The sequence below is a fragment of the Megascapheus bottae genome, chromosome 7, assembly GCF_031878675.1.
Source record: "Megascapheus bottae isolate mThoBot1 chromosome 7, mThoBot2.hap1, whole genome shotgun sequence".
In the NCBI taxonomy this organism is placed as follows: Eukaryota; Metazoa; Chordata; class Mammalia; order Rodentia; family Geomyidae; genus Megascapheus; species Megascapheus bottae.
The window spans coordinates 9,977,544-10,003,682 of NC_143515.1; the positions used below are offsets into that span (position 1 = coordinate 9,977,544).

At 46.8% G+C, this 26,139-nt stretch overlaps 1 protein-coding gene across 2 annotated transcripts; it reads left to right on the top strand.

Annotated features, from left to right (window-relative positions):
- Positions 1-1,279: 1,279 nt before the first annotated feature.
- On the top strand, positions 1,280-24,041 carry Cnnm3 (cyclin and CBS domain divalent metal cation transport mediator 3). Of its 2 annotated transcripts, XM_090336432.1 has the most exons (9): positions 1,280-2,507; positions 17,080-17,223; positions 17,992-18,141; positions 18,477-18,646; positions 18,802-18,898; positions 19,152-19,285; positions 20,424-20,559; positions 23,113-23,211; positions 23,636-23,707. In XM_090336432.1, exons 1-8 carry the CDS (start codon positions 1,283-1,285, stop codon positions 23,160-23,162), a joined length of 2,106 nt encoding a protein of 701 aa, XP_090192558.1. In that variant the 5' UTR covers positions 1,280-1,282; the 3' UTR covers positions 23,163-23,211; positions 23,636-23,707. The 2 variants fall into 2 exon arrangements, with proteins under 2 accessions (XP_090192558.1, XP_090192557.1); XM_090336431.1 differs by lacking the exon at positions 23,113-23,211 and having other exon boundaries at positions 23,636-24,041.
- The last annotated feature ends 2,098 nt before the right edge of the window (positions 24,042-26,139 follow it).

Below are 26,139 nucleotides of genomic sequence, written 5' to 3' on the forward strand. Positions count from 1 at the left end.
CTGAAACTGTTCTTTGCTAGTTAATGACTTCAGGCACATGACTCATTTGGGTCACATCATCTGTTCTGTCTCCAAGTCAGCATTTTATCTTGACCTGGAGAGGAAGAAGTGATCACTGACTGAGTGGTTGCATCCAGTATAAAGCTTACACATTCTTTTTTTTTTCTTCAGAGGAGGCTGGACAATCCTGTGAAAAGCCATAGTCATGTCATTATTACTTCAGGTGGTGGTTTATTCTGTAGACTGAGAAGGCTGGCAAGAGTCGGGCACCATAGCACTATGGAATCACATAAACCTCATATGCTATGAGCACCCAACATTCCACAAACAAATTGTTACTTAAATAAGGACATTAACTGGGCATCAGTGGGTCACACCTCTATAATCCTAGCTATTCAGAAGGCTGAGATGTGAGGATGGTGATCTGAAGCCATCCTGGGCAGGAAAGTCCAGGAAACTATAATCTCCAATTCGCTAGCAAAAAAGCAGGAAGTGGAGCTGTGGCTCAAGCGTTAGCTTTGAATGAAAAAGTAAAAGGCCTAAGTTCAAGTCCCAGTATGGACAGACACATAAAAATAATAAAGCAATTCTTGTCCTGCGGAATCTTATCAAAGCCCGGGAGTGGAGTTAGCAGATCTAGAAGTTCCTGACAGCGGCTGCTTCCCAGCGTGGCTGGGTGGTGACCGAGGTGTTCCACTGCATCAGAACCCAGCATCCCGCTCAGTCTGGCGAAACTAGTGTTATATATTTGCGCTTTTACTAAGGTCTCCAGTGGGACCTGAACTCATGGCGTCCTTAATGGCTTCCCGAAGCCATAACTATTTCCTGGAGGACCTTAGGTAAAAAGAAAGAGCAAGGGACGACATGCTTTCCGCACTTGTATACTTCCATCTTCCAGTGTAACTTGAGGCGCACCAGGACCTGCGCTCAGTCACCGAGCCCCGGCACTTGCCAGAGCGCTGACCCGCCTCGGGCGCGCGGAGTCGGCGTCACGCAGTCGGAGGCTCCTCTAGGCCCCGCTGCCCGCTCCGCGCCCCGAGGCGCGGGCCACCGCTCGTCCAGGGACCGCGGCTCACCAGCCGGGCCAAGGGCCCCACGCCCCCGGCCCGCCCCGCGCCGCTTGTTTACTCCCTGGCGCAGCCTAGCCCGACCCTCGGGGCCCGCCCTTGCCAGCCGCCGATTGGCTGAGGGGGAGAAAAGCCGAGCGATGATTGGCCAGGGGGACGGAGGCGCGGGGCGAGCGGGTTAGGCTGCGCGACAAGCCGAGAGGGGGCAGCGGGCGATGGCGGCGGCTGCAGCTGCGGCCGGTCGGCTAGGCTGGGTGCTCGCTGTGTTCTGCCTGGGCAACGCCGCGGGGGAAGTGGCGCCCGGCCCGCGACTGCTAGGCTTCTGCTTGGAGGAGGTGGGCTCCGGGTGGGTGCGCGGAGAGGCCTCTTCAGAGGCCACCTTCCGCCTGCGCCTCTTCGGCTCGGGCTTGGCCAACAGCTCTTGGACCTGGGTGGCCCCAGAGGGGGCCGGCTGCCCCGAGGGCGGGCTGGCCGTGTCGCCCGAGGAGGCGGTGCCCCCTCCGGGCGAGTGGCGCGCGCTGCTGCGTCTGCGCGCTGAGGCTGGGCGTCCGCACTCCGCGTTGCTGGCGGTGCGCGTGGAGCCCGGCGGCGGCGGAGCGGAGGAGGCGGCGCCGCCCTGGGCGCTGGGCCTGGGGGCGGCCGGGCTGCTGGCGCTGGCGGCGCTGGCCCGCGGCCTGCAGCTGAGCGCGCTGGCGCTGGCGCCGGCCGACGTGCAGGTGCTGCGCGAGAGCGGGTCGGAAGCGGAGCGCGCGGCGGCCCGGCGCCTGGAACCCGCTCGGCGTTGGGCTGGCTGCGCCCTGGGCGCGCTGCTGCTCCTCGCCAGCCTGGCGCAGGCGGCCCTGGCGGTGGTGTTGTACCGCGCGGCGGGCCAGCGCGCCGTGCCCGCCGTGCTGGGCTGCGCAGGGCTGGTGTTCCTGGTGGGCGAGGTGCTGCCGGCCGCCGTGAGCGGGCGCTGGGCTCTGGCCTTGGCGCCCCGAGCGCTCGGTCTCAGCCGCCTGGCGGTGCTGCTCACCCTGCCGGTGGCGCTGCCCGTGGGGCAGTTGCTGGAGATGGCAGCGAGGCCCGGGCGACTACGCGAGCGAGTGCTAGAACTGGCGCGCGGCGGCGGCGACCCCTACAGTGACCTGAGCAAGGGCGTGCTGCGCTATCGGACCGTGGAGGACGTGCTCACGCCGCTCGAAGACTGCTTCATGCTGGACGCCAGCGCCGTGCTGGACTTCGGCGTCCTGGCCAGCATCATGCAGAGCGGCCACACGCGCATCCCAGTGTACGAGGACGAGCGCTCCAACATCGTGGACATGCTCTACCTCAAGGACTTGGCCTTCGTGGACCCCGAAGACCGCACGCCGCTCACCACCATCACTCGCTTCTACAACCACCCACTCCACTTCGTCTTCAACGACACCAAGCTGGACGCCGTCCTGGAGGAATTCAAGCGAGGTAAGGAAGGGGGATCGCGACCAGCTCCCCGGGGGAGGGACGCCCGTGGGTCCGGGAATGGCCTGTTAAGGTGTTTAACGACTCGTTCAGACTGGGATGCAGTTCTAAGACTTGAGGAGTGGAGTGCCAGCCTGGGGAAAAAAAGCTAAGAAACAGCACCCAGACTCTGGAGTACAACACACACACACACACACACACACACACACCCCTTCATGGGAGTCCTCCCGATCTGAGGAGGATATGTCCACTTGACTCCTTTAACACCCAGGCATTTTCCTGCACTTGGCCCTTATAGTGGATCAGAATTCATGGGTAGCAGCTAAAAATATAGGAAAGGTGATCACATATCCTTAGGCTATTATCTGTACACACTTAATACCAAATTAACTGCCTGGTGATGTTCCCTTGGCCTTGCTAAGATCTCTGGGGGTGGTTGCCCCTCACGCATGAAGCCCTGGGTTGGATTCCTGAGTACCACATAGAAGTGGCACTGTGGCTCAAGTGGTAGAGTGCTAGCCTTGAGAAAACTCCAGGACAGTGCCCAGGCCCTGAATTCAGGCCCCAGGACTGGCAAAGTAAATAAAATGATTAAAAAAAAATATTTTTAAGTCTTTGCTGGGTTGTTGCCTTCAGGATTGCAGACCAAGAAATGATAGAATATTGAGAAAAGTTTCACTTTGGTTTTACTAGTACAATCCATGCTGAATTAGTTTCCATTCCTCTTCTCTACTGCTGCTACATTTTCTTCTTTTTTTTTTTTTAATTTCCTTCATTTTTAATTCTTTTGCTCAGTTCTAGGGATCAGACCTAAGATTTCATGCATGCCAGGCCAGTGTTCTACCCTATTGTCTCCTTTTCTTACATTTAAGTAAGATGTGTCAGCTTCTCCCTTAGCTCCACATTTTTACTGATTCCTTTCAATAGTTTCAGTAACTCCTAAAGTTGAAAGTAAAAACATAAGAGTTGGCTGCTGGTGGCTCACACCTGTAATCCTAGCAATTCAGGAGGCTGAGCTGCACAGATTGTGGTTCAAAACTAGCCTGGGCAGGAAAGTTCACTGAAACTTTTATCTCCAGTTAACCACCAGAAAACCAACTCCCTGTAATGTTCTTGTGTCTGGGAGTGGCTTTTTAAGATATTTAAAGACTCAGTTGGCCAGGAGCTTGGCCTAGTGGTAGAGTGCTTGCCTAGCATGTACAAAGATCTGGGTTCGATTTCTTGGTACCAAATATAGAAAAAAACAAAGTGGGGGCCGGGAGTTTGGCCTAGTGGTTAAAGTGCTTGCCTAGCATGCATGAAGACCCGGGTTCGATTCCTCGGTACCACATACATAGAAAAGCCGGAAGTGGTGCTGAGGCTCAAGTGGTAGAGCTCTAGCCTTGAGAAAGTCCAAGGACAGGGCTCATGCCCTGAGCTCAAGCCCAGGACTGGCAAAAAAAAAAAAACAAAAAAAAACAAAGAAAACAAAGTGGTGCTGTGGCTCAAGTAGCCGACCACTAGCCTTGAGAAAGCTCAAGGACAGTGTTCAGGCCCTGAGTTCAAGTCCCAGGACTGGCAAAAAAAAAAATAATAAATACTCATTCAGATTGGGATGCAGTTCTATGACTAGAGTGGTAGAGTGCTACCCTTGAGCAAAAAAGCTAAGAAACAGTACCCAGACCCTGAGTACAATATACATGCATGCCCTAAAGACCTTAACAGCCCTCATGGGAGCCGCCTTCCTAATTTGGCGGAAGATATGTCTGCTTGATTCTTAATACTGTGGCTAAAAGTGATAGAATGCTAGCTAGCCTTGAGCAAAAGAGCTTAGGAACAGTGCCCCGGCCCTGAGTTCAAGTCCCACAACCTCCCCCACCCACCCACCTCCCCCGCCCCCCCCCCAAAAAAAAAGAGTAAAAATATTGAGGCCCTCTAAAAATATTAAACCATTGGTTCTTCTCATTCTTTTTTTCCTTTATTTATTTTTTTTTTTTTTGTGGGTCGTGGGGCTTGAACTGGGCCTAGGCACTATCCCTGAGCTCTTCAGCTCAAGGCTACCACCCTACACTTGAGCTAACCACACTTCCCGTTTTATAGAGGTTAATTGGAGATAAGAGTCTCAGGTCCTTTTGTGCTCAGGCTGGCTTTGAACCTTGATCCTCAGATCTCAGCTTCCTTAGTAGCTTGGATTACAGAGGTGAACCACCTTGCCTGGCTCTTCTCATTCTTTAGGGTACCAGAGCTACCACCAGTCATGCTTCTCATCTTCATTCCTATGGGCCAGGGATCTCTGGGTGTACTCTATCCTAAAGAGACTGTGTGATGAGCGGTGTCCTCTGGGTAGGTGGGAACTCTTCTGGCCTAAGGTCCTGGAGTGATCAGTGCAGAGAGGTAGCTCTTTGTGAATAAGCACTACACAATGTGTTGAATGCTGCAATGTGCTGGGCTCTAGCAGGCCATCTCCGTATCTCACCTCCTCTTGTACACAAACCTGGGTATAGCTCAGGAGTGTGCTGATGGCTTGGATTGACAGTTCTCAGATGCTCCTGGCCATTTCCTTCAAATGTGGCCCTGATCTCCTCTCTGTGAGAGGAACCCATGGTGGGGTTCACTTGGAGGCTCCTGGAGGTAGGTATGCCGTTGAGGCTGTTCTCGTGATGTGGGGCAGCAGTATGGTCCTGGGGTCAGAAGTCTGGGTTCCATTTTACCTCTGCCTATTCTGAGCTTCTAGGCCCTGGGAAGACTAGCCTAGGACTCTTGCATGAAGTTCTTAGTTGCTAGTGATGAGTCTAAGAATCTGGGGTAGATGTGTGAAACATTTGGCCCTGACCTGCTGCTGATAGTGATGCTTGTTAGCAGAGCAACTGTCCTAAGTTGGTAGATGGAATGAACCAGGAGGTACAGCTCCTCTCTCTCTCTTATTGGTAATACTGGATAAAATGCTCAACCCTGCCTCCAGTTTTGTAGTCCTTTTTTTTTTTTTTTTTTTTGTAGCAGTCCTAGGGCATGAACTCAGGGCCTGAGCACTGTCCTTGGGCTTTCTCAGGGCTAGAGCTCTACCACTTGAGCCACAGCACCACTTCCGGCTCTTTTTATATATGTGGTACTGAGGAATGGAACCCGGGTCTTCATCATGCTAGGCAAGCACTCTACCACTAGGCCAAACTCCCAGCCCCAAGTGCTGTCTTCTTTAATTGGCTATTTATAGGATAAGGTATCTCTTTAGCGCTGGGTGTGAGCTGGGGCCACAATTTTGTTGTTGTTGTTGTTAACGAAAAGCAACTTTATTTTATTTTATTTTTTTGGCCAGTCCTGGGCTTGAGCTCAGGGCCTGAGCACTGTCCTTGGACTTTTTCAAGGCTAGAGGCTCTACCACTTGAGCCTCAGCACCACTTCCGGCTTTTTTCTATGTATGTGGTACTGAGGAATCGAACCCGGGTCTTCATGCATGCTAGGCAAGCACTTTAACCACTAGGCCAAACTCCTGGCCCCGAAAAGCAACTTTATTGAGGAAGACCCTACACTGACTAGCCATGGTCATAGCACACGGGATAACACATGGGCTGGGGAGCTGAATACTGCAACCCCAAATGACTGGGCCACAATCTTATCAAATTTTAGGCTTGCTGGGATCACAGAGGCATTTGGTAACTGCCCTGTCCAGCTTTCCTTCACAGAGACCAATATCAAGGACTTCTCTGCCCAGGCTGGCCTGATACTATGATCTTCCCAATCTCAGCCTCACTTAGCTTGGGATGATAAGCATATGGATTGAAAAGTGGTCTCAAACTTTTTCTCTCAGGGCTGGCATTGAACCCCAATGACAGCCTCTCAAGTAGCTAGAATTACAGGTGTGATCCAGCTAGACTTCCTCCTTTTAAGTGGATAGCACACAGACCAAGTGTTTCCAAGTCTTGTTAACAGGTTTCTTAAGAAAACATTCACTGGGCTTGTACTTTCTCTGCTTATGAGCAGTCGCCAAATGAGACTTGAAGAAATAGAGGTGAAGAGTCATCAGGCAGGAAGCTGATGAGAATCATGATGGACCAGAGAAGGAGTTAAGATCTCTATACAGGAATGGAAGAAGTAGCAGAACCCACAAAAAGGAAGGTTAGAATGTACCAGAAGTTAAAGAAAGGGACCACTTTCCACGGGAAAGCTAGAGATCAAGAGAAGAGGGCAGTGGTCAAGATGCCCTTTACATCCCGCCTTACACTCACAATTGGGCCTTGTATATCCTAGGCAAGTGCTCCACCATTGAGCCATACTCCAGTCCCTTATTTGGCCTTTGCAGGAATAGATTTAGGCTTTAGTGACTGGGAGTAGCAGAGCAGAGTATTCCTACGGAGGATGGGTACTTGAGCCAGTTTGTTCTTGACATGTCATAGGAAAGAAACGTCAGAGCCAGGGAGGCCCAGATACTGTTCTGTTGTAGATGAACTGCTCTAGAGGACCAAGCAGGTTCTGATGCTGGAGGATTGGAATTCAGTGCCTTTCTGCTCGAATCAAACTATTTCCAGAAGCTACCTGACCACATGCTAAAAAGCTTCCTCCTAGAAGCCAGTGATGGACCTCAAGATCGAATGGGAGTACACTCGTGAATGAGGACCTTTTCTCAGGATAAAACAACTCATGTCTTTCAAGTGATGTCTTGGAGCCTTCCCACCTTTTTTTTTTTTTTTCTCCTGTCTGAATAGCTAGGATTATAGGTGTGAGCCACCAGGGCCCAGCTTTTCTTATCAGAGTTTTTTCAGCTTTTTGTTTTTTTTTTGTTTTTGTTTTTGTCGGTTGTGGGACTTGAACTCTGGACCTGGACGTTGTACCTGAGCTCTTCAGCTCCAAGGCTGCCACCCTACCATGTGAGCCATGTGAGCCACAGCACCACTTTTTTTTTTTTTTTGCCAGTCCTGGGTCTTGAACTCAGGGCCTGAGCACTCTCCTTGGGTTTTCTCAAGGCTAGGACTCTACCACTTGAGCCACAGCACCACTTCCAGCTTTTCTCTCAGTATGTGGTATGGAAGAATCGAACCCAGGGCTTTGTGCACGCTAGGCAAGCACTCTTATCACTAGGCTCTGCTCCTGGCCCTCAGCTTTTCTTTCTGCAGTCCTTTGGTAATTTCTGCTTTTCTTTGTTAAAGTCCATTTTGTCATAACCCTTTTATTCCTCTGCTTAAGAACGAAGGCTATATTTTATTCTCATATTCTTTGACAGCATTGGAATTTAAATTTGAATACTTGTTGAAGATGTTCTACCACTTGAGCCATACCACTAGTTCTTTTCACGTTAGCCATTTTTCCAGTGTTTTTGCTAGGCCAGACTGGATCATGATCTTTTTGCATAGCTAGAAATACAGGTGAAAATCGCTCAGCCCAGTCTTCTGCCTGCCTTGCTTCTACAGCTGTGGTGCCTACCCATCACGCTGGCATGAAGTTCTTGGCATGTTGGGCAGTACCATTCAGTGCCTTACTCTGTTCCCTTCTTTGTAGCACCAAGTATCATCTTCTCCGGAATTTTGTAAGCTGAGAGAGAAATAACCTCTCGGTGCAGGTTTGAGATGATGTAGCTGTTATTTTGTACACTATGACCTGGAAGAGGAAATGTAGTAAGTGACTTGTATTTGCTATAGTGCTATTAACCTCTGCTGCCTTCTCTGTCAACCCCTAGTAAGACTCTTTAGGAGAAGAAAAGATTAAAATGAGCCCGGCACAGTGGCCCACTCCTGTAATCCTAGCTACTTAGGAGGCTGAGATCTGAGGATCGTGGTTCAAAGCTAGTCCAGGTACTAAAGTCCAAGAGACTCTTTTTTGGTGGGTCAGGGGCTTGAACTCATCTTGGGTGCTGTCCCTGAGCTCTTCAGCTCAAGGCTACCACCCTCCCCTTGAGCCAAGCCCCACTTCCCATTTCCTAGAGGTTAATTGGAGATGAGTCTCAGGTCCTTTTGTGCTTGGGCTGACTTTGAACCTTGAGCCTCAGATCTCTGCCTCCTGAGTAACTAGGATTACAGGCGTGAGCCGCCGTCTGGCAAGTCTGTGAGACTCTTACCTACAATTAACCACTAGAAAACTGAAGGTCATGTTGTGGCTCAGGGGGTAGGGTGGTAGCCTTGAGCTGAAAAGCTCAGGGAAAGTGCCCAGGCCCAGAGTGCAAGCCCTATGACAGACAGAAAAAAACAAAAAAAGATTAAAGTGGGTAAACTCTATCATCCACTTCACCTACTTTGACCCACTGCTTTGAGCAGCAGCTGAGTTATGGTTTACTCCCTTGTCAGAAGCCAAGTGATTGGCGCAATTCTGGAAAGCATCAGACCTGCTCATACAGCTGGGAGAATTGTTTGCACATAACTTTTCTTAGCCTGAATGCACACAAGTGTGTTGGTGGTAAAGTGCTTGCCTAGCACCATATACATTAAAAAGTGTAGGCATAATGGAAAGGATCTTCCAACACCTAAATAACTGGAGTAGCACTATGCCTATTAACTAAACTTAAAGCTAAAGTCTTTCCAGTATTCTGGTTATGTTGGCAGATCGTGCCATTCGCACTTGCCCATGACTCCATGGAGCTGGTGTGTCAAGAGCATGCAGGCACCACGTGAGGGCCCTCAGATGGCGAGTGAGCTATAATCTCTCCAGCTGACCTTTCTATATTCCCTTACTGCCTTCTCATGGTTGCTTTCTGGACCCCTGGACAATCTGTCCAAGATTCAGTCACGTGGACGCTCACTGTTCTGGGATTGTTCTTCCAGGAGTCCTACCTTCTTCCTTCTGGCAGTGAGTCATGCTGGTGTGGCAGGTCACAAAATCATATTCTGTTTTCATTGGAGTCTGGGAGCAAGGAACGTTAGTGCCATCTTATTTATTTATTTATTTATTTTGCCAGTCCTGGGCTTGAGCTCAGGGCCTGAGCACTGTCCTTGGACTTTCTCAAGACTAGAGCTCTACCACTTGAGCCTCAGCACCACTTCCAGCTTTTTTCTATGTATGTGGTACCGAGGAATGGAACCCAGGTCTTCTTGCATGCTAGGCAAGCACTTTAACCACTAGGCCAAACTCCCGGCCCAATTAGTGCCATCTTATTAAGTAGCCAAAAGGACTGGTTTCCTTTTTCAGGGAACTACATTAAGGCCTCTCAGCTTTGAGATGGCCATTTAGAATAAGGGCTTTGGTTTTAGAATTCCAGAAACTGTGTGTTCTGCTCGTGGCCTCTTTGGTCTGATCTGACCAGTTTGCATTTTGTGTCAGAGCAGCTGGGTTGAGCCATTTCCAGCACCACCACCCAGAGTTGGAAAGAATCTAGAGACTCTGACACCCTAATCCAGGCCTCTGATTAGTAAGACTGAGCAGTGTTCTCAGGGGCCCTGGCCTTTTCCTCCTGGGAAGAGGAGATGACTTACTTAATATAGTCATTCATTTCTACCTTTTAATTTTTGTCCAAGGATATTGGAGCTCTTTGAAGAATGGTACTTTATTTAGTTAAGCTCATATGTAAAGTTTGAGTCACCAGAATGTGAGCTTGTTTTTTTTTTTTTTCTTTCCTAAAAAATCCTAAGAGCAAATAAGGCTCACATGTAGGTATGGGCCAACTTCTACCCTCAGCTTTTTCACTAGTAACAGAGGAGGGTATGTACTTAGTGCTATGCCTCAGACCTGCCCAGCTCTGTCCAGAAGCTCTTCTACTCTTATCTGTGGTTGTGCATCCCTTTAAAGGGATCTTGTTGAATCAAGTTGTGCTGCAAGTGTTACACAACAGGTTTTAGAGCCTTAGTATAAAAAGAAAGTAAGGTATCCGTTACTATTGTTATATTGATTGCATGTTGGAATAATAGTTTGTCTATTGGGTGGCTTGCAATGTATTATAACTATTACACTTCATCTTGTGGTGGTTGTTGTTTTTTGGGATGGGGGTTGGTCGTGGGACTTGAACTCAGGGCCTGGGCTGGACACTTGCTCAAGGCTAGCACACTACCACTTGAGCTACAGCACCCACTTCTGGATTTTTCTGTGTATGTGGTTCTGGGGAATCAAACCCAGGGCTTCATGCATGCTAGGCGAGCGCTCTACCACTAGGCACTCTCCTGGCCCTCAATTTTCATACATATAAGCAAACTACTTCAACCATATTCATCCTTGTTTACTCCTTATTAGCCCAACTCCCTCCCGCTGTGCCTTCTCCCCACAAGCCTGACATTCGACTTTTGGTGTATTATTAGTTGTACCAAGGGTTTTCACCATAATATTTCAGGTGTGTGTGTGTGTGTGTGTGTGTGTGTATGTATGTGTATATGTATATGTATATAATATTTTGCTCAGACTAACCCCATCTGTTGCTTTCTTTTTCCCTACCCCCAAAATCCCCCATTTGGTCAATAACCTTCATTTAGATTCTTTGTCTTAGTTTCAGTCTGTTTCAAAATTAGTCACCCTCCCTTTCCCTTTTCCCTGCTTCCTTCTAAACAGGTCTCATAGTTAGAACCACATTATGTATATATTTATGTATCTAGGTATATATTTATGTGTATATGTCCATGGATATGTATGTCTTTAGATAGCTTACACATACAAACAGAAATGTATAATATTTAGCTTTTGAGCTTGGCTTGGCTCACTTAAGATGTTGTCCTCCAATTCTGTACACTTTCCTGCAAATGACATGATTTCCTTTTTATTTAGAGCTAGGTAATGTTTCATTATATGTGTTTATGTGTGTGTATGTATGTACACACATCACACCTTTATCCATTGCTTGTTGCTAGGCAGTTCAGCTGGTCCCACCATTTGGCTCTTGTGAAAAGGATGCAGTAAGCACACAGATATCTCTCAAATACTGATTTGTTCTCCTCATAGCTAACCAGTAATAGAATGGTGGGGTTATAAGGAAGGTCTGCTTTTAGCTGCTTTTGGCTTTTTTTTTTTTTTTTTTTTTTTGATATCAGGTTTGAACTCGGGGCTCTCACTTGGCTTTTTCTGCTTATGGCTAGTCCTCTACTTTTTGAGCCTTGTCTCAGTTATAGATAGAACCTCAGAGACTTTTCTGCCCAGGCTGGCTTTCAGCCTGAATTGTCAGATCTCAGCTTCTTGAATAGCTAGGATTGTAAGTGTGAGCCACTGGCAACCAGCTATCTTTAGGTTCTTCAGGAACCTTCGCAGTGATTACCATAGAGGTTGTACTAGTTTACATTCTCACTAACAGTGTGGAGGGTTCCTTTTTCTCTTGTGTCATTCGTGGCATTTGTTGTTTATTTTCTTGATGATTGCCATTCTGTTTGCTGTTGGTTTTTGATTTTTTTTTTTTCCTCCAGTCCTGGAGCTTAAACTCTGGGCCTGCTGCTATCGCTGAGGCTACTACTCTACCACTTGGGTCACAGCACCACTTCTGGCTTTTCTGAGTAGTTTAATGGTGATGAAGAGTCTGATGAAACTTCCCTGCCTGGGCTAGATCTCAGCCTCCTGTGTAGCTAGGATTACAGGAGTGAGCTACCAGTGCCTGGCTGACGATTGCCGTTCTGACAGGTGAAATAGAATCTCAGTGTAGTTTTCATTTGCATTTCCTTTATAGCTAAGAATGTTGAACATTCATTTGTCCATTCATTTGTATTTCTTCTTTGGAAAACTGTCTTCATTTATTTGTTCTTTTGCTACTTTTTGGAATACTTTGTATATTCTGGATATTGTTATTATATATTATTGTATATTCTGGATATCATTCTTCATTTGTTGAATAGCTGGCCAAGATTTTCTCCTATTCTGCGGATTGTCTCCTTGTTTTGATAATTATTTGTTTTGCTGTGCAGAAACTTTCTAATTTGATATAATTCCATTTATCAATTCTAGTTCATGATTTCTGGAGAATTGGAAATAATCAGAAAATAATTACCTGTGCCTATAACCTCCAGGTTTTTCTGCTTTCCTGTAGTAGATTAAAGTTTCAGGTTTGGGCCGGGAGTTTGGCCTAGTGGTAGAATGCTTGCCTAGCATGCACGAAGACCAGGTTCGGTTCCTCGGTACCACATACATAGCAAAAAGCTGGAAGTGGTGCTGAGGCTCAAGTGGTAGAGTGCTAGCCTTGAGAAAGTCCAAGGACAGTGCTCAAGCCCTGAGCTCAAGCCCAGGACTGGAAAAAAAACAAAAAAAAAAAAACAAAAATAAAGTTTCAGGTTTACTTTGAGTGTTTTTTAACCATTTGGAGATGAATTTTGAACGAGGGTCAACTTTTGGTTTCCTGCAAGTCACCATTTGTTGAAAAGGTTGTCTTTTCTTCAGGGTATACTTTGGTTCCTATGTTGAAAACTAGATAGCTGTGGCTGTGTTGTCTGTTGTGTTCCATTAGTCTTTGGGTCTGTTTTTTTGCAGGCATCGAACTTTTTGTTACTATGGCCCTGCAGTATATTGAAGTCTGGTATTGTGGTATTTCCAAAGTTCTTACTCAGAACTTTTTTTTTTTTTTTGCCAGTCATGGGCTTGAACTCAGGGCCTGAGCACTGTCCTTGGACTTTCTCAAGGTTAGAGCTCTACCACTTGAGCCTCAGCACCATTTCTGGCTTTTTTTTCTATGTATGTGGTACCGAGGAATTGAACCCGGGTCTTTGTGCATGCTAGGCAAGCACTCTACCACTAGGCCAAACTCCTGGCCCTTCATATGAATTTTTAAATTGATTTTTCTATTTCTGTGAGGTGACATTAGGACTTCGATGGGTATTGCTTTGAATCTGTAGATTGCTGTGGCGGTATGACTGTTTCATGATCCTGATTCTGCCTATCCATGAGCATAGGAAAGGAAGTCTTTCTATTTCTGGTCTCTTCATTGTCTACATTTTTATACTTTCTTCATATTTATACTTTTCTACTTTCTTGGTTAAGTAAATATTTAGGTGTTTGAGGCTCACTGTTGATATATAGAAAACCTATTGTTTTTTGAGTGTTGACTTTATAATCTGCTGTTTCCAAAGGTGTTTTATCAGACCTAGAAATTTTCTAGTGGAGTCTGTAGAAGCTGTTAAGTGTAGGGTCACACTACCAGCAAATAGAGATAATTTGACTCGCTCCTTCCCTAATCCCTTTTATTTCTTTCTCCTGCCTTATTGTCCTGGCCAGGAATTCTAGTACCATATGTATAAGTGTGGGAGAGGGGAACCCTTGGCACCAGGGCTGAGTTTCTAAACTTTGAAGGAAAATTTTTTTTCTATTTATTATGATATTGGCTTAAATTTGTCATACATAGCTTTAAAAAATTTCAGGTACATTCCTTCTATATTCCTAGTTGTAGTTTCTTTATTGGTTGTGTGTGTGTGTGTGTGTGTGTTGGTCCTAGTGCATGAACTCAGGGCCTGGGCACTGTCCCTGAGCTTTTTTGCTCAAGGTTCTTCACTCTACCACTTGAGCCACAGCTCCACTTCTGACTTTTTTAGTGGTTAAAGGAGAGAAGAGCCTCATGGACTTTCCTGCTTGAGCTGGCTTTGAACCACTATCCTCAGATCTCAGTTTCATGAGTAGCTTAGATTCTAGGCATGAGCTACCAGTAACTGGGTCTTCAGAGCTTCATAATAAAAGGATATTGAATTTTGAAAAAGGATTTTTTTTAATCAGTTGAGGTAATTATGTGGTTTTTCTTATTCCTGTTATACAATCTACTCTATTGATTTACATATGTGAAACCATTCTCACATTCCTGAGATGAAACTGACTTGATCATGGTGGGTGATAGTTAATATGTTGTTAAATTCTGTTTGTAAGAATCTTATTAAGGATTTTAGCACTATGCTGATCATTGGTGACTCACATCTGTAACCCTCGCTACCAGGGATGCTGAGATCTGAGGATTGTTAGGAAAGTTCATGAGACTCTTTTTTTTTTGCCAGTCCTAGGTTTGAGCTCAGGGCCTGAGCACTGTCCTTGGGCTTTCTCAAGACCAGAGCTCTGCCACTTGAGCCCCAGCACCACTTCTGGATTTTTTTTTTTTTCTATGTATGTGGTACCGAGGAATTGAACCGCGGTCTTCGTGCATGGTAGGCAAGCACTTTACCACTAGGCCAAACTCCTGGCCCCTCATGAGACTCTTAATTCTAATTAACCACTAAAAAAGCTAAAAGTAGAATTTTTACTCAAGTAGTAGAATTAGAATGCTCAGGGAAAGTACTCAGGCCCTCAGTTCAAGCCCCAGGACTGGCACACACACAAACACAAAAGAAGTTTTGCATCAATAGTTACCAAAGAAATTGGTTTATAATTCTTTTTAAAAATTTTTTAAAAGTACTTTTTAAAATTATAATTAATAGAAGGGTTACAGTTATAGTCGCCAGATAGAAGGTGCATTACTTCACATATATTGATAACCCTTCTTATGTTTTTGTCCCTATCCCCCTCCCCTCTCCCCTCCCCTCATGGTTTATAATTCTTTTGTTGTTGTTGGGTTTGTCTGGTTTGGGAATGAGTGTTAATACTCGCTTCACAGATTTCGGTGGTATTAGTTCCCTATCTATTTCATGGAAGAGTTTGGAGTATTACTGTCCTTTTTTAAAGATGTGATGGAATGGCAGTGAATATATTTTGTCTTAAACTTTTCCTTGTTAGGACACACTACTACTGTGTCAGTGTCATTGCTTATTATAAGTGGCTCATATCCTCTTGGTTCAATTTGGTTCAATCAGCTGTGATCTAGAAAATTTATCTATTCTTTTCTAGATTCTAGATTTGTCAGTTTGATTGTAAATTTCCTCCTCCTCCTTGTCTTCTTCCTCTTCCTCTTCCTCCTCCTCCTCCTCTTCTTTCTTTCTTTTCTTCTTCTCCTCCTCCTCCTCCTCTTTCCTCCTCCTCCTCCTCCTCCTCCTCTTTCCTCCTCCTTCTCCTCCTCCTCCTCCTCCTCCTCCTCCTCCTCCTCCTCCTCCTCCTCCTTCTCCTCCTTCTTCTCTTCCTCCTCTTCCTCCTCCTTTGCCAGTCCTGGGGCTTGAACTCAGGGGCTGGGCACTGTCCTTGGACACTTTTGCTCAAGGCTCTAGCACTCTGCCACTTGAGCCACAGTGCCTCTTCCAGCTTTTTCTGTGTATGTGGTTCTGGGGAATTGAACCCAGGGCTTCATGTATGCTAGGTGAGAATGCTACCACTAGGCCACACTCCTGACCCTGATTGTAAGTATTTTAAGTATTGCTTCATGATCCTTTGGGTTTCTTTGATACTTACTATTCTCTATTTCTAACTTTATTAATTTGAGTCTTTTGACTCATAGCTACTCAGACCTAAAATTATATATATGGCTTGCCTTCTGTTCCTTTCAGTAAATGTGTAATTCTGTGAATAATGAAACCTATCTCATGCTGAGTAAATCCTGAAGCTTCCCCAGTAATTTGGAGACTTGGCCTTTTTTGAAGTTTACATGTCCTCACTAGATGAACCAAATGGGAAGCTACCACAAGAAAGATGTAAAAAGCAAGGGGGGAAGTTCCTACCTTCAATACTTTGTCCCTTCACAGTTTGGATTGCAGCAGTGGGGGGGGGGGGGGGGATGGCGGGGGAGAAGCAGGTAAACCTGCCATTCATGGTGCCTGTAATCCTAGCACTCCAGAGCTGAGGCAGGAGGACAGTGAGAAAAGAAAAGCCTAGGGGCCGGGAGTTTGGCCCAGTGGTAAAGTGCTTGCCTAGCATGCACGAAGACCCGGGTTCGATTCCTCGGTACCCCACATACATAGCAAAAAGCTGGAAGTGGTGCTGAGGCTCAAGTGGTAGAGTGCTAGCCTTGAGAAAGTCCAAGGACAGTGCTCAAACCCTGAGCTCAAGCCCAGGACTGGCAAAAAAAAGAAAAGAAAAGAAAAGCCTAGGGGCCCGGAGTTTGGCCTAGTGATAAAGTGCTTGCCTAGCATGCACAAAGACCAAGGTTCGATTTCTCAGTTCCACATACATAGAAAAAAGCCGGAAGTGGTGCTGAAGCTCAAGTGGTAGAGCTCTGGCCTTGAGAAAGCCCAAGGACAGTGCTCAGGCCCTGAGCTCAAGCCCAGGACTGGCAAAAAGAGGGAGAGAGAAAGAGAGAGAGACAGAGAGAGAGAGAGACAGAGAAGCCTAGTGCCTTATAATTCTAGCTCCTTAGAAGGCTGAAATCCAAAGGACTGAGGTTCAAGGCCAGACCTGACAGAAAAGACCTTGAGACTCTGTCTCCAAAATAACCAATAAAAAGCTGTTTTGGAAGTGTATCTCCAGTTGGTAGAGTGCTAGCCTAGCAAGCACAAGGCCCTGAATTCAAAACCTAGTACTGGCAAGAAAGAAAACAAAAATACCTCTTTCAGAGATCTAGCTGGGTGGTCAGTCGCCCCCTAGCCCTTTTAGACTGTCTCCGGGAGTCTGTTCCTTTATTAGCACATGGCTCCAGTTGCTGGGTAAGGGGCCCTTTCTAAGCTATGGTTTGGAGTTCCATGGACCCAAGGTTAAATCCTAGCTCTGCTGCATTCTCGTAGATGGACAAGGTCTCAGATTTCCCTCAGTATATGGAGAATCTTGAGAACATAGGGAAAGGGTGACAAGTGTTAGCTTCTGCTGTTGCGCTGGTTTGCGTCAAGGTTGATTAAGACATGGAAGCCCTGCAAGCTGTGAAGGAATGTCTTCTTCCATGAAGGGAAGTCCCACCTGGCCATCGTGCAGAAGGTGAACAATGAGGGTGAGGGCGACCCCTTCTACGAGGTGCTGGGCCTGGTCACCCTGGAGGACGTCATCGAGGAGATCATCAAGTCCGAGATCCTGGATGAATCTGAAGACTACGGTGAGTTTTTACTCCCAGTCATTTTCTGGCTCAACTGGTTCTTCCACTCTCCTGACACATATGTATCAAAGGCTAGTGAATCAGTGCCGCTGGAAACTGGCTGGTCCCATTCACCTCATATCTTCATGGACCAGTACTGTTCCCTTGCAGCAGAGTTCTTCTTGCACCTCCATGCAACTCATACCATCCCATCGTGTTCTTGTAATTCATGTATATGCTTGCAGCTCCCATTAGCAGCCATCCTCATGTTGTCAGTGAACTCAGCGAGAAAAAAAGAAGCCACATTTTGAGAGGTCAAATTGAGTCTCTTTTAGAGAGCCAGTGTCTGCTGGAGGACTCCTGTTTCAAAGACCACAGCCCAGAACAGAGCTTGAAACACACTTTTAAAGATAGAAACAAACATGTTTGGGTGGGGCCCTTAAGCCCAGCAAAAGCAGACCATTTTAGGAAGTGGCTCAGGTACCAGCAGAACTTTCCATCTAGGGAAGTAGCTCTGGGGTCAACCTAAACTTTCTGTGTATGGTTATTCTTATAGGCTACTAAGAGGCGAGTGAATCAAACCTTTTAGGGGAAAGTGATGGCCAGCAATCTCTGTAGCAAAAGCTCTCCTAAGGTTAAACAGCTTGGTATCTGCAATTCAGTGAGTGGTCTCTTACTTAAAGCTTTTCAGAGCTGGGTGAAAGCCCCTTCCACCAGGAAAGGCACCCTTTGGTTTTGTTATGTTCATTGGACCAATTGCTGATGCCATGCTGCCTCTCTCTGCTGCAGGAGCTGATACTATGAGGAAGAAGGCTGTTCCCCTGAGTGCCCCACTAAAGCGGAAGGAGGAATTCTCCTTGTTCAAGGTGTCTGATGATGAATATAAAGTAAAAATCTCACCTCAACTGCTCCTGGCCACCCAACGCTTCCTTTCCAGAGGTGAGGGAACCAGTGGTCCTTGTCCGATTTCTGTGTCCAGTTGCAGACACTAATTCTGGCTTCCTGTCCTGGAGTGCAGAGGCTCAGAAGAGCGCTTCTCTGCTTCCCTCTGCAGCATCTCAGGTCAGCTGAAGTGTGACACACATGAGCAAGAACAGTGCCAGGCTGGTGCTCCCTGGCGTGCTGTGGCTGGGGAGCCTTTGCTGGCCTGTATGTATGCTCTGCCCAGCTCCTTTGTGTGAGTGTAACGGCTTAGGCTTGCTGGGGAGAGTACAGAAGGTGACAGGTTACTTGAGCCCCAGTGGACACTGTCCCTTTCTCCCATCATGGGGCAGAGGTGGATGTGTTCAGCCCACTGAGAATCTCCGAAAAGGTCTTGCTGCACCTGCTGAAGCATCCTAGTGTGAACCAGGAGGTGAAGTTTGACGAGAGCAATCGCCTGGCTGCACATCATTACCTGTACCAGCGTAGCCAGCCAGTGGACTACTTCATCCTCATCCTGCAGGTACGTGTGAAAGGAGAGTCCTTGAGGAGTAGGGGTAGAGGGACAGCCACATACATACCACCCCTGAATCAGGAAAGTGATAGTCTATTCCTGTGTTCCTTTCTGATGGGAAAGATAATCTGTCTTTTGTCTCCTCTTCTTCCCCTCTCCTCCAGGGCAAGGTTGAGGTGGAGATTGGAAAGGAGGGTCTGAAGTTTGAAAATGGGGCCTTCACCTACTATGGAGTGTCTGCGCTGACAGCCCCATCCTCAGGTGAGCTGTGTCCCCTGTCGGAGCTTAGGGCTGGTGTCTTAGCCTGCAGATCCCCCGCCGTCTGTGGCTCTTCATGTGTAGGACTCTAGCTTCCCTGAGAGCCCATTGCTCCCACACCATGTTTGTTCCTTGTCTTTGTGCTGCATAGAGGGCACTGCAACATTCCTTCCTTCCTCATCTCCATGACCACCCCAGTCCTGGAAAGCTTCCTCCTCCAGTGGCGATCACCATCACAGATTGCTCCTTTTCTCAGTTCACCAGTCCCCAGTCTCCTCGCGACTGCCTGCTCGCCATGACCTGCAGCCCGAGCCAGCAGAGAGCATCCGCCCCTCCACGTACTGTCCTGACTATACCGTTCGGGCCCTCTCTGACTTGCAGCTCATTAAGGTAACCAGTTGGGCTGTTCATGATGTTGGCCTTAACCAGACCTGCTGTCTCCACTCACAAGTGTGTGAAGAGTAAACAGAGGACTTTCCAAGATTATACCTAAATGCTGAGGTTCTGCTCCCCGGATGGCTATGGCCCGCTATGCTGTGGGGCTGCCTCCAGGCCCCAGATGTGATCTCCATTGGGACTTGTGGAATATTATTATCATCAATTAGTTGACAAAAGGGGTTTTGCCCTGACATTTTTTAAAAATTGTGGGTCATGGGGCTTGAACTTGGCCTGAGCGCTGTCCCTGAGCTCTTCAGCTCCAGGTTACCACCCTACCCTTGAGCCACAGCCCCACTTCCCATTTTCTAGAGGTTAATTGGAGATAAAGAGTCTCAGGTCCTTTTGTGCCTAGGCTGGCTTTGAACTGCAATCCTCAGCTCTCAGCCTCCTGAGATCTGGGATTACAGGTGTGAGCCACCGCATGGATACATGTTTTGTTTTAACATGCATACAGTATGCCTTAATCATACTCAGATGTTCTGAGGTGATCTCAGGAACACTTGGCTTACGCCAGGCACAAGTGGCTCACACCCATAAACAGCTACTCAGGAAGCTGAGATCAGGATTGAAATGTAATGCAAGTCTATCAGAAAGATCACGAGATTCCATCTCACTGGTAGCTGGGCATTTTGGTGCATACCGAACATCCCAGCCATCTGGTAAGTGGATGGGTAAAAGAGAGTTCTTAAAGAGCTGGGCATGGTGGCACATACCTGTCATCCAGCTAGGCGTAACAAGGAAGATAATCGTCTAGGGTGGCCTGCGCAGAAAGCAAGACCATATCTCAGTCTAGGGTGGCCTGCGCAGAAGGCAAGACCATATCTCAAAACTAGAGCACAAAGGGCAGAAGATACGGCCCAAGCAGGTAGCAAAGTGTGAGGCCCTGAGATCAAAACCCAGGACAAAACCAAAACACCCAGTATAGTAAAAACAAAAAAAAAGCACTTGGTTCTGGGGCTTTTTCTGCACTTCACTAGCTTAAAGTTCTTCCTTTGTCTCCTTGTGAAGGTCAGAAGTGAGGCCTTGTTTATGCCTTACTGGCAGCATCTACTTCTCATGGTACCTGCTGATTAACTCCTTTGCCTTGCAGGTTACACGTCTGCAGTACCTCAATGCACTCCTGGCCACCCGAGCACAGAGCCTGCCACCATCCCCTGAGAATTCTGACCTTCATGCCATCCCAGGCAGCCAGACCAAGCTCCTTGGTGACAAATCCACAGCAGCAGGTAAGCACCCCATATGACACATCTTGCAGTGTTGGCACACAGAGAGCATGTGAAGCTGCCACTTCTCACTGCTTAACCTCAGACTTGCTCACTGTTCTCCCCTGCCTTGTATTCTGCTGCCTCCATTTCTCTTCCCATTCTTTGCCTTCTTGTTTCCCGAGTAGTTTGGGTGACACCAAGCTGTAGACCACCTGGCACGCTGATCGTATTAAGTCAGCATTTTCTCCTGAGGGCCTCTTCAGTTGGCTTAGAGTAGTTAGTTGATAAGTAGGAAAATAGCAAGTTCAGACATTCTTTTGGCCAGTTAGGATTGGGGTTATGTCTCTTGGACAATGAAGTTTATGGGTTCCTGTGGGTTTGGCTCAGAATAGCATTTGCCTGGGAGTTGGGGCAGCTCATTCCAGTGGTGAAGGACCATCTCACCTTGCTCCACAGTGCACAGGAAGGGCATATTGGGAGACAGACTTTGTGGGATAGACACCTGGGGCTGAAGTCAGGTGTGGGGAGGTCAGAGTGGTGGAAGCCCAGCTTCCTGTTGTCCTGATTGTTAGTGGTTGAGTCCATGTGTGGAGCTGGAAATTGCCTGGCTATGGTTTCTGAATTCTGAGGTAAAATGCAGGTACAAGACAGAGGCCTCCACTATGAGCCACAGTGATGGATGGTTTAGTCCCTGTGGGCTCCAGCCCTAAGTGTTGAGGGCTCTGTTTCTCAAGAGCTGGCTCTGAGTGCAAGTCGCCACCTTTTCTAAAGGACCGGCTACTTAGATGAGCTGAACCTCTTGGGGTGGAGTTCCTGGTACAGAATTTCACATTGACATGTTTGCCTTGCCAGATTTTTCTTACAAATATAAGCCATTTAGTTTTACTTTTCTTATACTGGAACCTTTTTTGGCTCTATTTGCTATCCAGACTGTACATTTTATTCAAGGTACAGATTCAATTCAGTGCATCTTTTGTCACATGCCCAGAGATTTTATTTTGATTTTTTGCTGTGAATCCAGAGTCATTTGTTGTACTACAATTTGTAGTTACTAGGTAAATTCCCTACCACTTGGTCCACATCCCTAGTTAGAACCCAAGCTACACATAGTAGGCAAACATGATACCACTAAACTACATTCCTCAAAGGAGATTTTTTTTTAAAACCTTGTTGCCAGGTGCCAGTGACTCATATCTACTCTCTCTTTTTTTTTTTTTTTGGCCATCTCTGGGGCTTGAACTCAGGGCCTGAGCACTGTCCTGTACTTTCTCAAGGTAAGCACTCTTACCACTTGAGCCACAGCACCGCTTCTGGATTTTTTCTATGTATGTGTTTCACATACATAGTACATTTAGGCAAGTAGTCAACCAGTAGGCCAAACTCCCTGTCCTCATTGAGGTTTGGAGCCAGCATGAGCAGACAGTTCCTTGAAATCCTTATCTCTGGCAAAAAGCTAGAAGTGGAATCATGGCTCAAGCAAGTACAAGGCCTTGAGTTCAAGCTCTACTACTGGTATAAAAATTAAAATCTCTTGGCCAGGCCCCAGTGGCTCACATCCTCACTACTCAGGAGGATGAGATCTAAGGATTGAGGTTCAAAGCCAGCAAGGGCAGGAAGTCTATGAGACTTTTACCTCCAATTGAACACCCGAAAACTGGAAGTGATGCTATGGCTTAAAGGGGGAGAGCATTAACCTTGAGCAAAAGCTCAGGAGCGGTGTCCAGGCCCTGAGTTCAAGCTCCACAACTGGGGAAAAAATGAAAATAAAAATCCCTTGGTTTCAGGTAGTCACTGGGTTGTTGTGTAAGAAAGTAAGTGATATACAGGGGCTTTGTGCATTTTTTCCTCTTTGTGATGAATTAATTGTCAACATAATGATGTTGGTTATTTTACCTAAGTTTTTTCAATAATACATTTGTTCCTAATGAGGCTTGCCTGCTACCTTTTTTTTTATTGCCTGAACTCTGGGGTCATCTGTGTTTTTCTCTGTAAGTTTGGCATTTCACTACCCTGAAGATCTTAGTGTCACTGCACACATGGAGGATTCACTGGGGCACTGCCCATGGTGACAGCCCTGCGCTAGGGCCCTGAGTGAAGTGCTGGTAGACAACCACCTTCACTGAAATACTTGGAAAGTACCATCATCTAACATTGCCTGCAACAAGCAGGCAGATTATGGTGCAAGGGCCAGATTTGGCCAGCTACCTGTATTCTTTTAAATAAATATTACTTATTTATGGATTGCATGTGGCTGTCTCTAAGTGGCAACAGTCGATTTGCAGAGTTGTGACACAGCCCAAATTACCTGAAAAGCCTAAAATACCGGTTTAACTGAAGGCTTTCTGACAACTGACCTCCTGTTCAAATTCTGAGTAAATCCTCCATGTGGCCTATTTTCCACACTACTGAGCTTGGCAGGTTCCCTCTGTGGGCTGTGCAACGGCCTGTTGGTACCTGTGTGGTGCATGGTCCTCTCTAGCCTTCCTTGGTGTGCTGCAGAACTGAGAGGCTGGCCGTTGCTCAATAGCTTGTCTACTCTCTGTGTCTCTCTCTCTCTCTCTCTGCTCTCTTTAGCCTTCCCAGTAGACCTTTCCCTCTTTGGCACATTTGGAAACTGCAGTTGATAACTGACTGTGGACTATGAGCAATTTTTTGTTTTAAGAGAACACCCAGGTAAATGTCTCCTTTGTTTTCTCTTTGCTTTGCTTTCCCACCCTTTGGCAGCTGCTGGGCACTGTATACAGCTAGCTCCCCAGGCAGGGAGGTGCTTCTCCTGGGGTGGAGGTGGGGAGGTAGGAGCTGAGGTTCACCATTCTGGAAAACATACAGGAGCATGAATCCCCTGCAAGTCTTGGGACGTTTCCAGCACAGGGTGTTTGATCATCCAGGGCAGCTTCCTCTTACCCAGTCTCCTGGGGTCAGGAATCTCCATCCTTTGTGGCCGTCCTTGGAGTAGTTTTCTCTTAGGAGAACAAGTCAGGCTGATTGTGTTTCATTCTTTGCCCTTCCCTGTTTTAAGGATTTAGCACGTGATTTTCTTAGGCTTTGCTCCATTCACCAGCTTGGACGTTCATTCTCCTTTTCCTCTTTCCTCTAGGGTCCAATCACAGCAGCAAGCCTGGCATCTCAGTGGAGGAGAGCCCTGGGCGGAACGCAGGAGTTTAACTGCTTGCCAGGCAGCTCTGAGCTGGGGAACAGACAAGCATGTGGGGTTGCTGGAGGGAGCCAAGCTGCTTCGTGCCAGCACGTCCCTGTCTCTCCAGGCCACGTTTTAGATGGCCCTTACAGGTGTGGGTCCTGAGCTTTCTCAGCAGGCCCTGGCCTCCTTTTGGAGATGGGGTCAGCCAAGCACAGCCCTCTAGGAGCCAGCTTCTAGAAGGAATGGAAGGAACATCATCTCTACTCCCTGAGGCCCAGCTCCTCTTCCCCTGATGCCATACAGTGCAGTGTATTTATACCTCTCAGAGCCAGGTGCCATGTGGGTGCAAGTTACTGCCTTTATGTGGCCATGCCAACCCTCTGCTGCTGGTAGCACTTTCTCAGCAAACTGAGGGGATTAGTTTTGGCTGAGGGTTCAAATCCATGGCTTTGTCCCTGGTATACTTTCTGGCTCCCCTTATACTGCCATGTTTTCATGTGCCGTAGCCTCTCTCATGTGCCGTAGCCTCTCTCATGTGCCAAATGTAGAAAGCATGCTTTCCCACCAGTATGTGCCCTAGGCCTGCTCCCTCCCATGGAGGTGGCTTTTCTGACCCCTTCTGGAGTCACAAGCAACAAGCTGGCTATCTGTGGTGCTGAGGCTTAGCCGCCACAGCCCAAGGGGCCAGCTGTCTCATCCCCACCTACTGTGCGTAGCTGCCACTTAACAGTATTGTCCAATTCTGTGTTTTGAGAGGTCACACACAGGGGGCAGGGGTCTTTCTGCTGGACCTAATGTTGGAGTGACCACCTACTATACCCACCTTTCTCATAGGTCTCCAGGGAGGTGTGTGCTGTAACTGGCATGGAGAGAAGCAAGGGAGGGAAGGATGGTTATGAACCAGGTGCAACCTTGTCACCTTTCTTTTTAAAAAAGAAATTTAAGGTTTTCTTGTATCTGAAACATTTCAAGTTCTTTTTCTGTTCCTAGCAATGTGGTGTTAAGAGAAGTGGGAACAAAAACGCATTTGTCTCTTTTTTTGTAGTTTTCCCAAATGTTCCATCCCTTATTCAGCTGTGTGGAACCTGGGGCATCACAAAGACGGGACCATAGATTGGGGAGGAACTGAGAAATTCTGGAACTTTTCTTAAAGGAAATTGGTCTTTGTAAATGGGGTTGAAGGCTAGAATTGCTCACCGAGGAGCTGCTCTCAGGGAATATACTCTAAGAACAAATCCAGGTGAGATATACTTCAAAATCATCTCCAGAACAAGAGTTCTGAACCTCGGCTGTACCTCAGATTCACCTGGCAGATTTAAAATGCTCATACCTGGGCTCATTCCTGGGGTTTCTGGTTTAGTCATTCAGAGCACCAGGGCTTTTGTTTTGAAATAGTTTTAGGCTCATAGAAGCATTCTGTACACCACTTACCCAGTTTCCCCTAGAGGCAACACTTCATATAACAGTGGTACTTTTTCAAAACTAAAAACATTTTTAACATTGGTGCAATACTCTTTATGGGCTTTATTTGGATTATACCTTTTTTTTTTCTAGTAATGTCCTTTTTCCGTTGCAAGATCTAGTGTAGGATACCAAGTTGCACTTAGAGCTAATGCTTTCATTTTCCCCTTTGTTTTGGAATCATTATAAGACTTACAAAGATAGAGGTCCCATGCGCCTTTAACCTAGTTTTCCTCAGTCGTTATATCTTATACTACATTATCAAAACTTGGATTTTTGCAGTATGGCTGTAGAGTTCTATATCATTTGGCATGTGCAGATCTATATAATTCCTGCCCTAGTCTAGTACAGACCTGTCCTGTCACTTTCAGGATCCTTCACAAACTGTCCTGTTAGAGCCAGTATGGCCCTCTTCCCCCAGTCCTTGGCAACCACTAATCCAGTTTCATCTTTTTTTTTTTTTAATTCCTAAAATGTTGTATAAATGGGATAAATCAGTATGTAACCATTTGGGATTACTTTTTTTCACTCAATGTAATTATCTGGAGATTGATCTGACAGTGGTTCGTTCCTTTTATTGCTAAGTGGTATTCCATGGTATACTGTTGACTGTCAAAGGATATCTGGATTTCCAGGTTTGGGCTATTCCAAATAAAGCTGCTATGAACATTTATATACAGGTTTCAGCGTAAACACTATTCATCTCTGGGATGGAGTCTACTTCACTAATTTTTCTTTAAAAATCTAAGTCATTGAAACCAAAATTTGCCTTTCCCCCTCTCTCCCTACATTATTATTTTTTAAATTTATTCTTTGATCTATTCTGTAAAACATGTGACTCAGTTACCAGCTTTTTTTTAAAGACATGCCTGGCTCTTACTCTGTAACTTGGGCATGCCTCAGCCTCTCAGTGCTGGAATCACAGGTGTGTACCACTGTACTTGAAGTGGGGCAGTGCTTGAGTTTGAACTCAACGTACTGTACTTGCTAAGTAGCTATCC

Bases quoted from the DNA above. Each gene is read 5' to 3' on its own strand.
- Cnnm3 (XM_090336431.1), top strand. From the start codon at position 1,283: ATGGCGGCGGCTGCAGCTGCGGCCGGTCGGCTAGGCTGGGTGCTCGCT. The intron at 2,508-17,079 runs GTAAGGAAGGGG...TCTTCCATGAAG, and splicing joins CCTGGAGGAATTCAAGCGAG to GGAAGTCCCACCTGGCCATC. The intron at 18,142-18,476 runs GTGAGGGAACCA...ATCATGGGGCAG, and splicing joins CCAACGCTTCCTTTCCAGAG to AGGTGGATGTGTTCAGCCCA.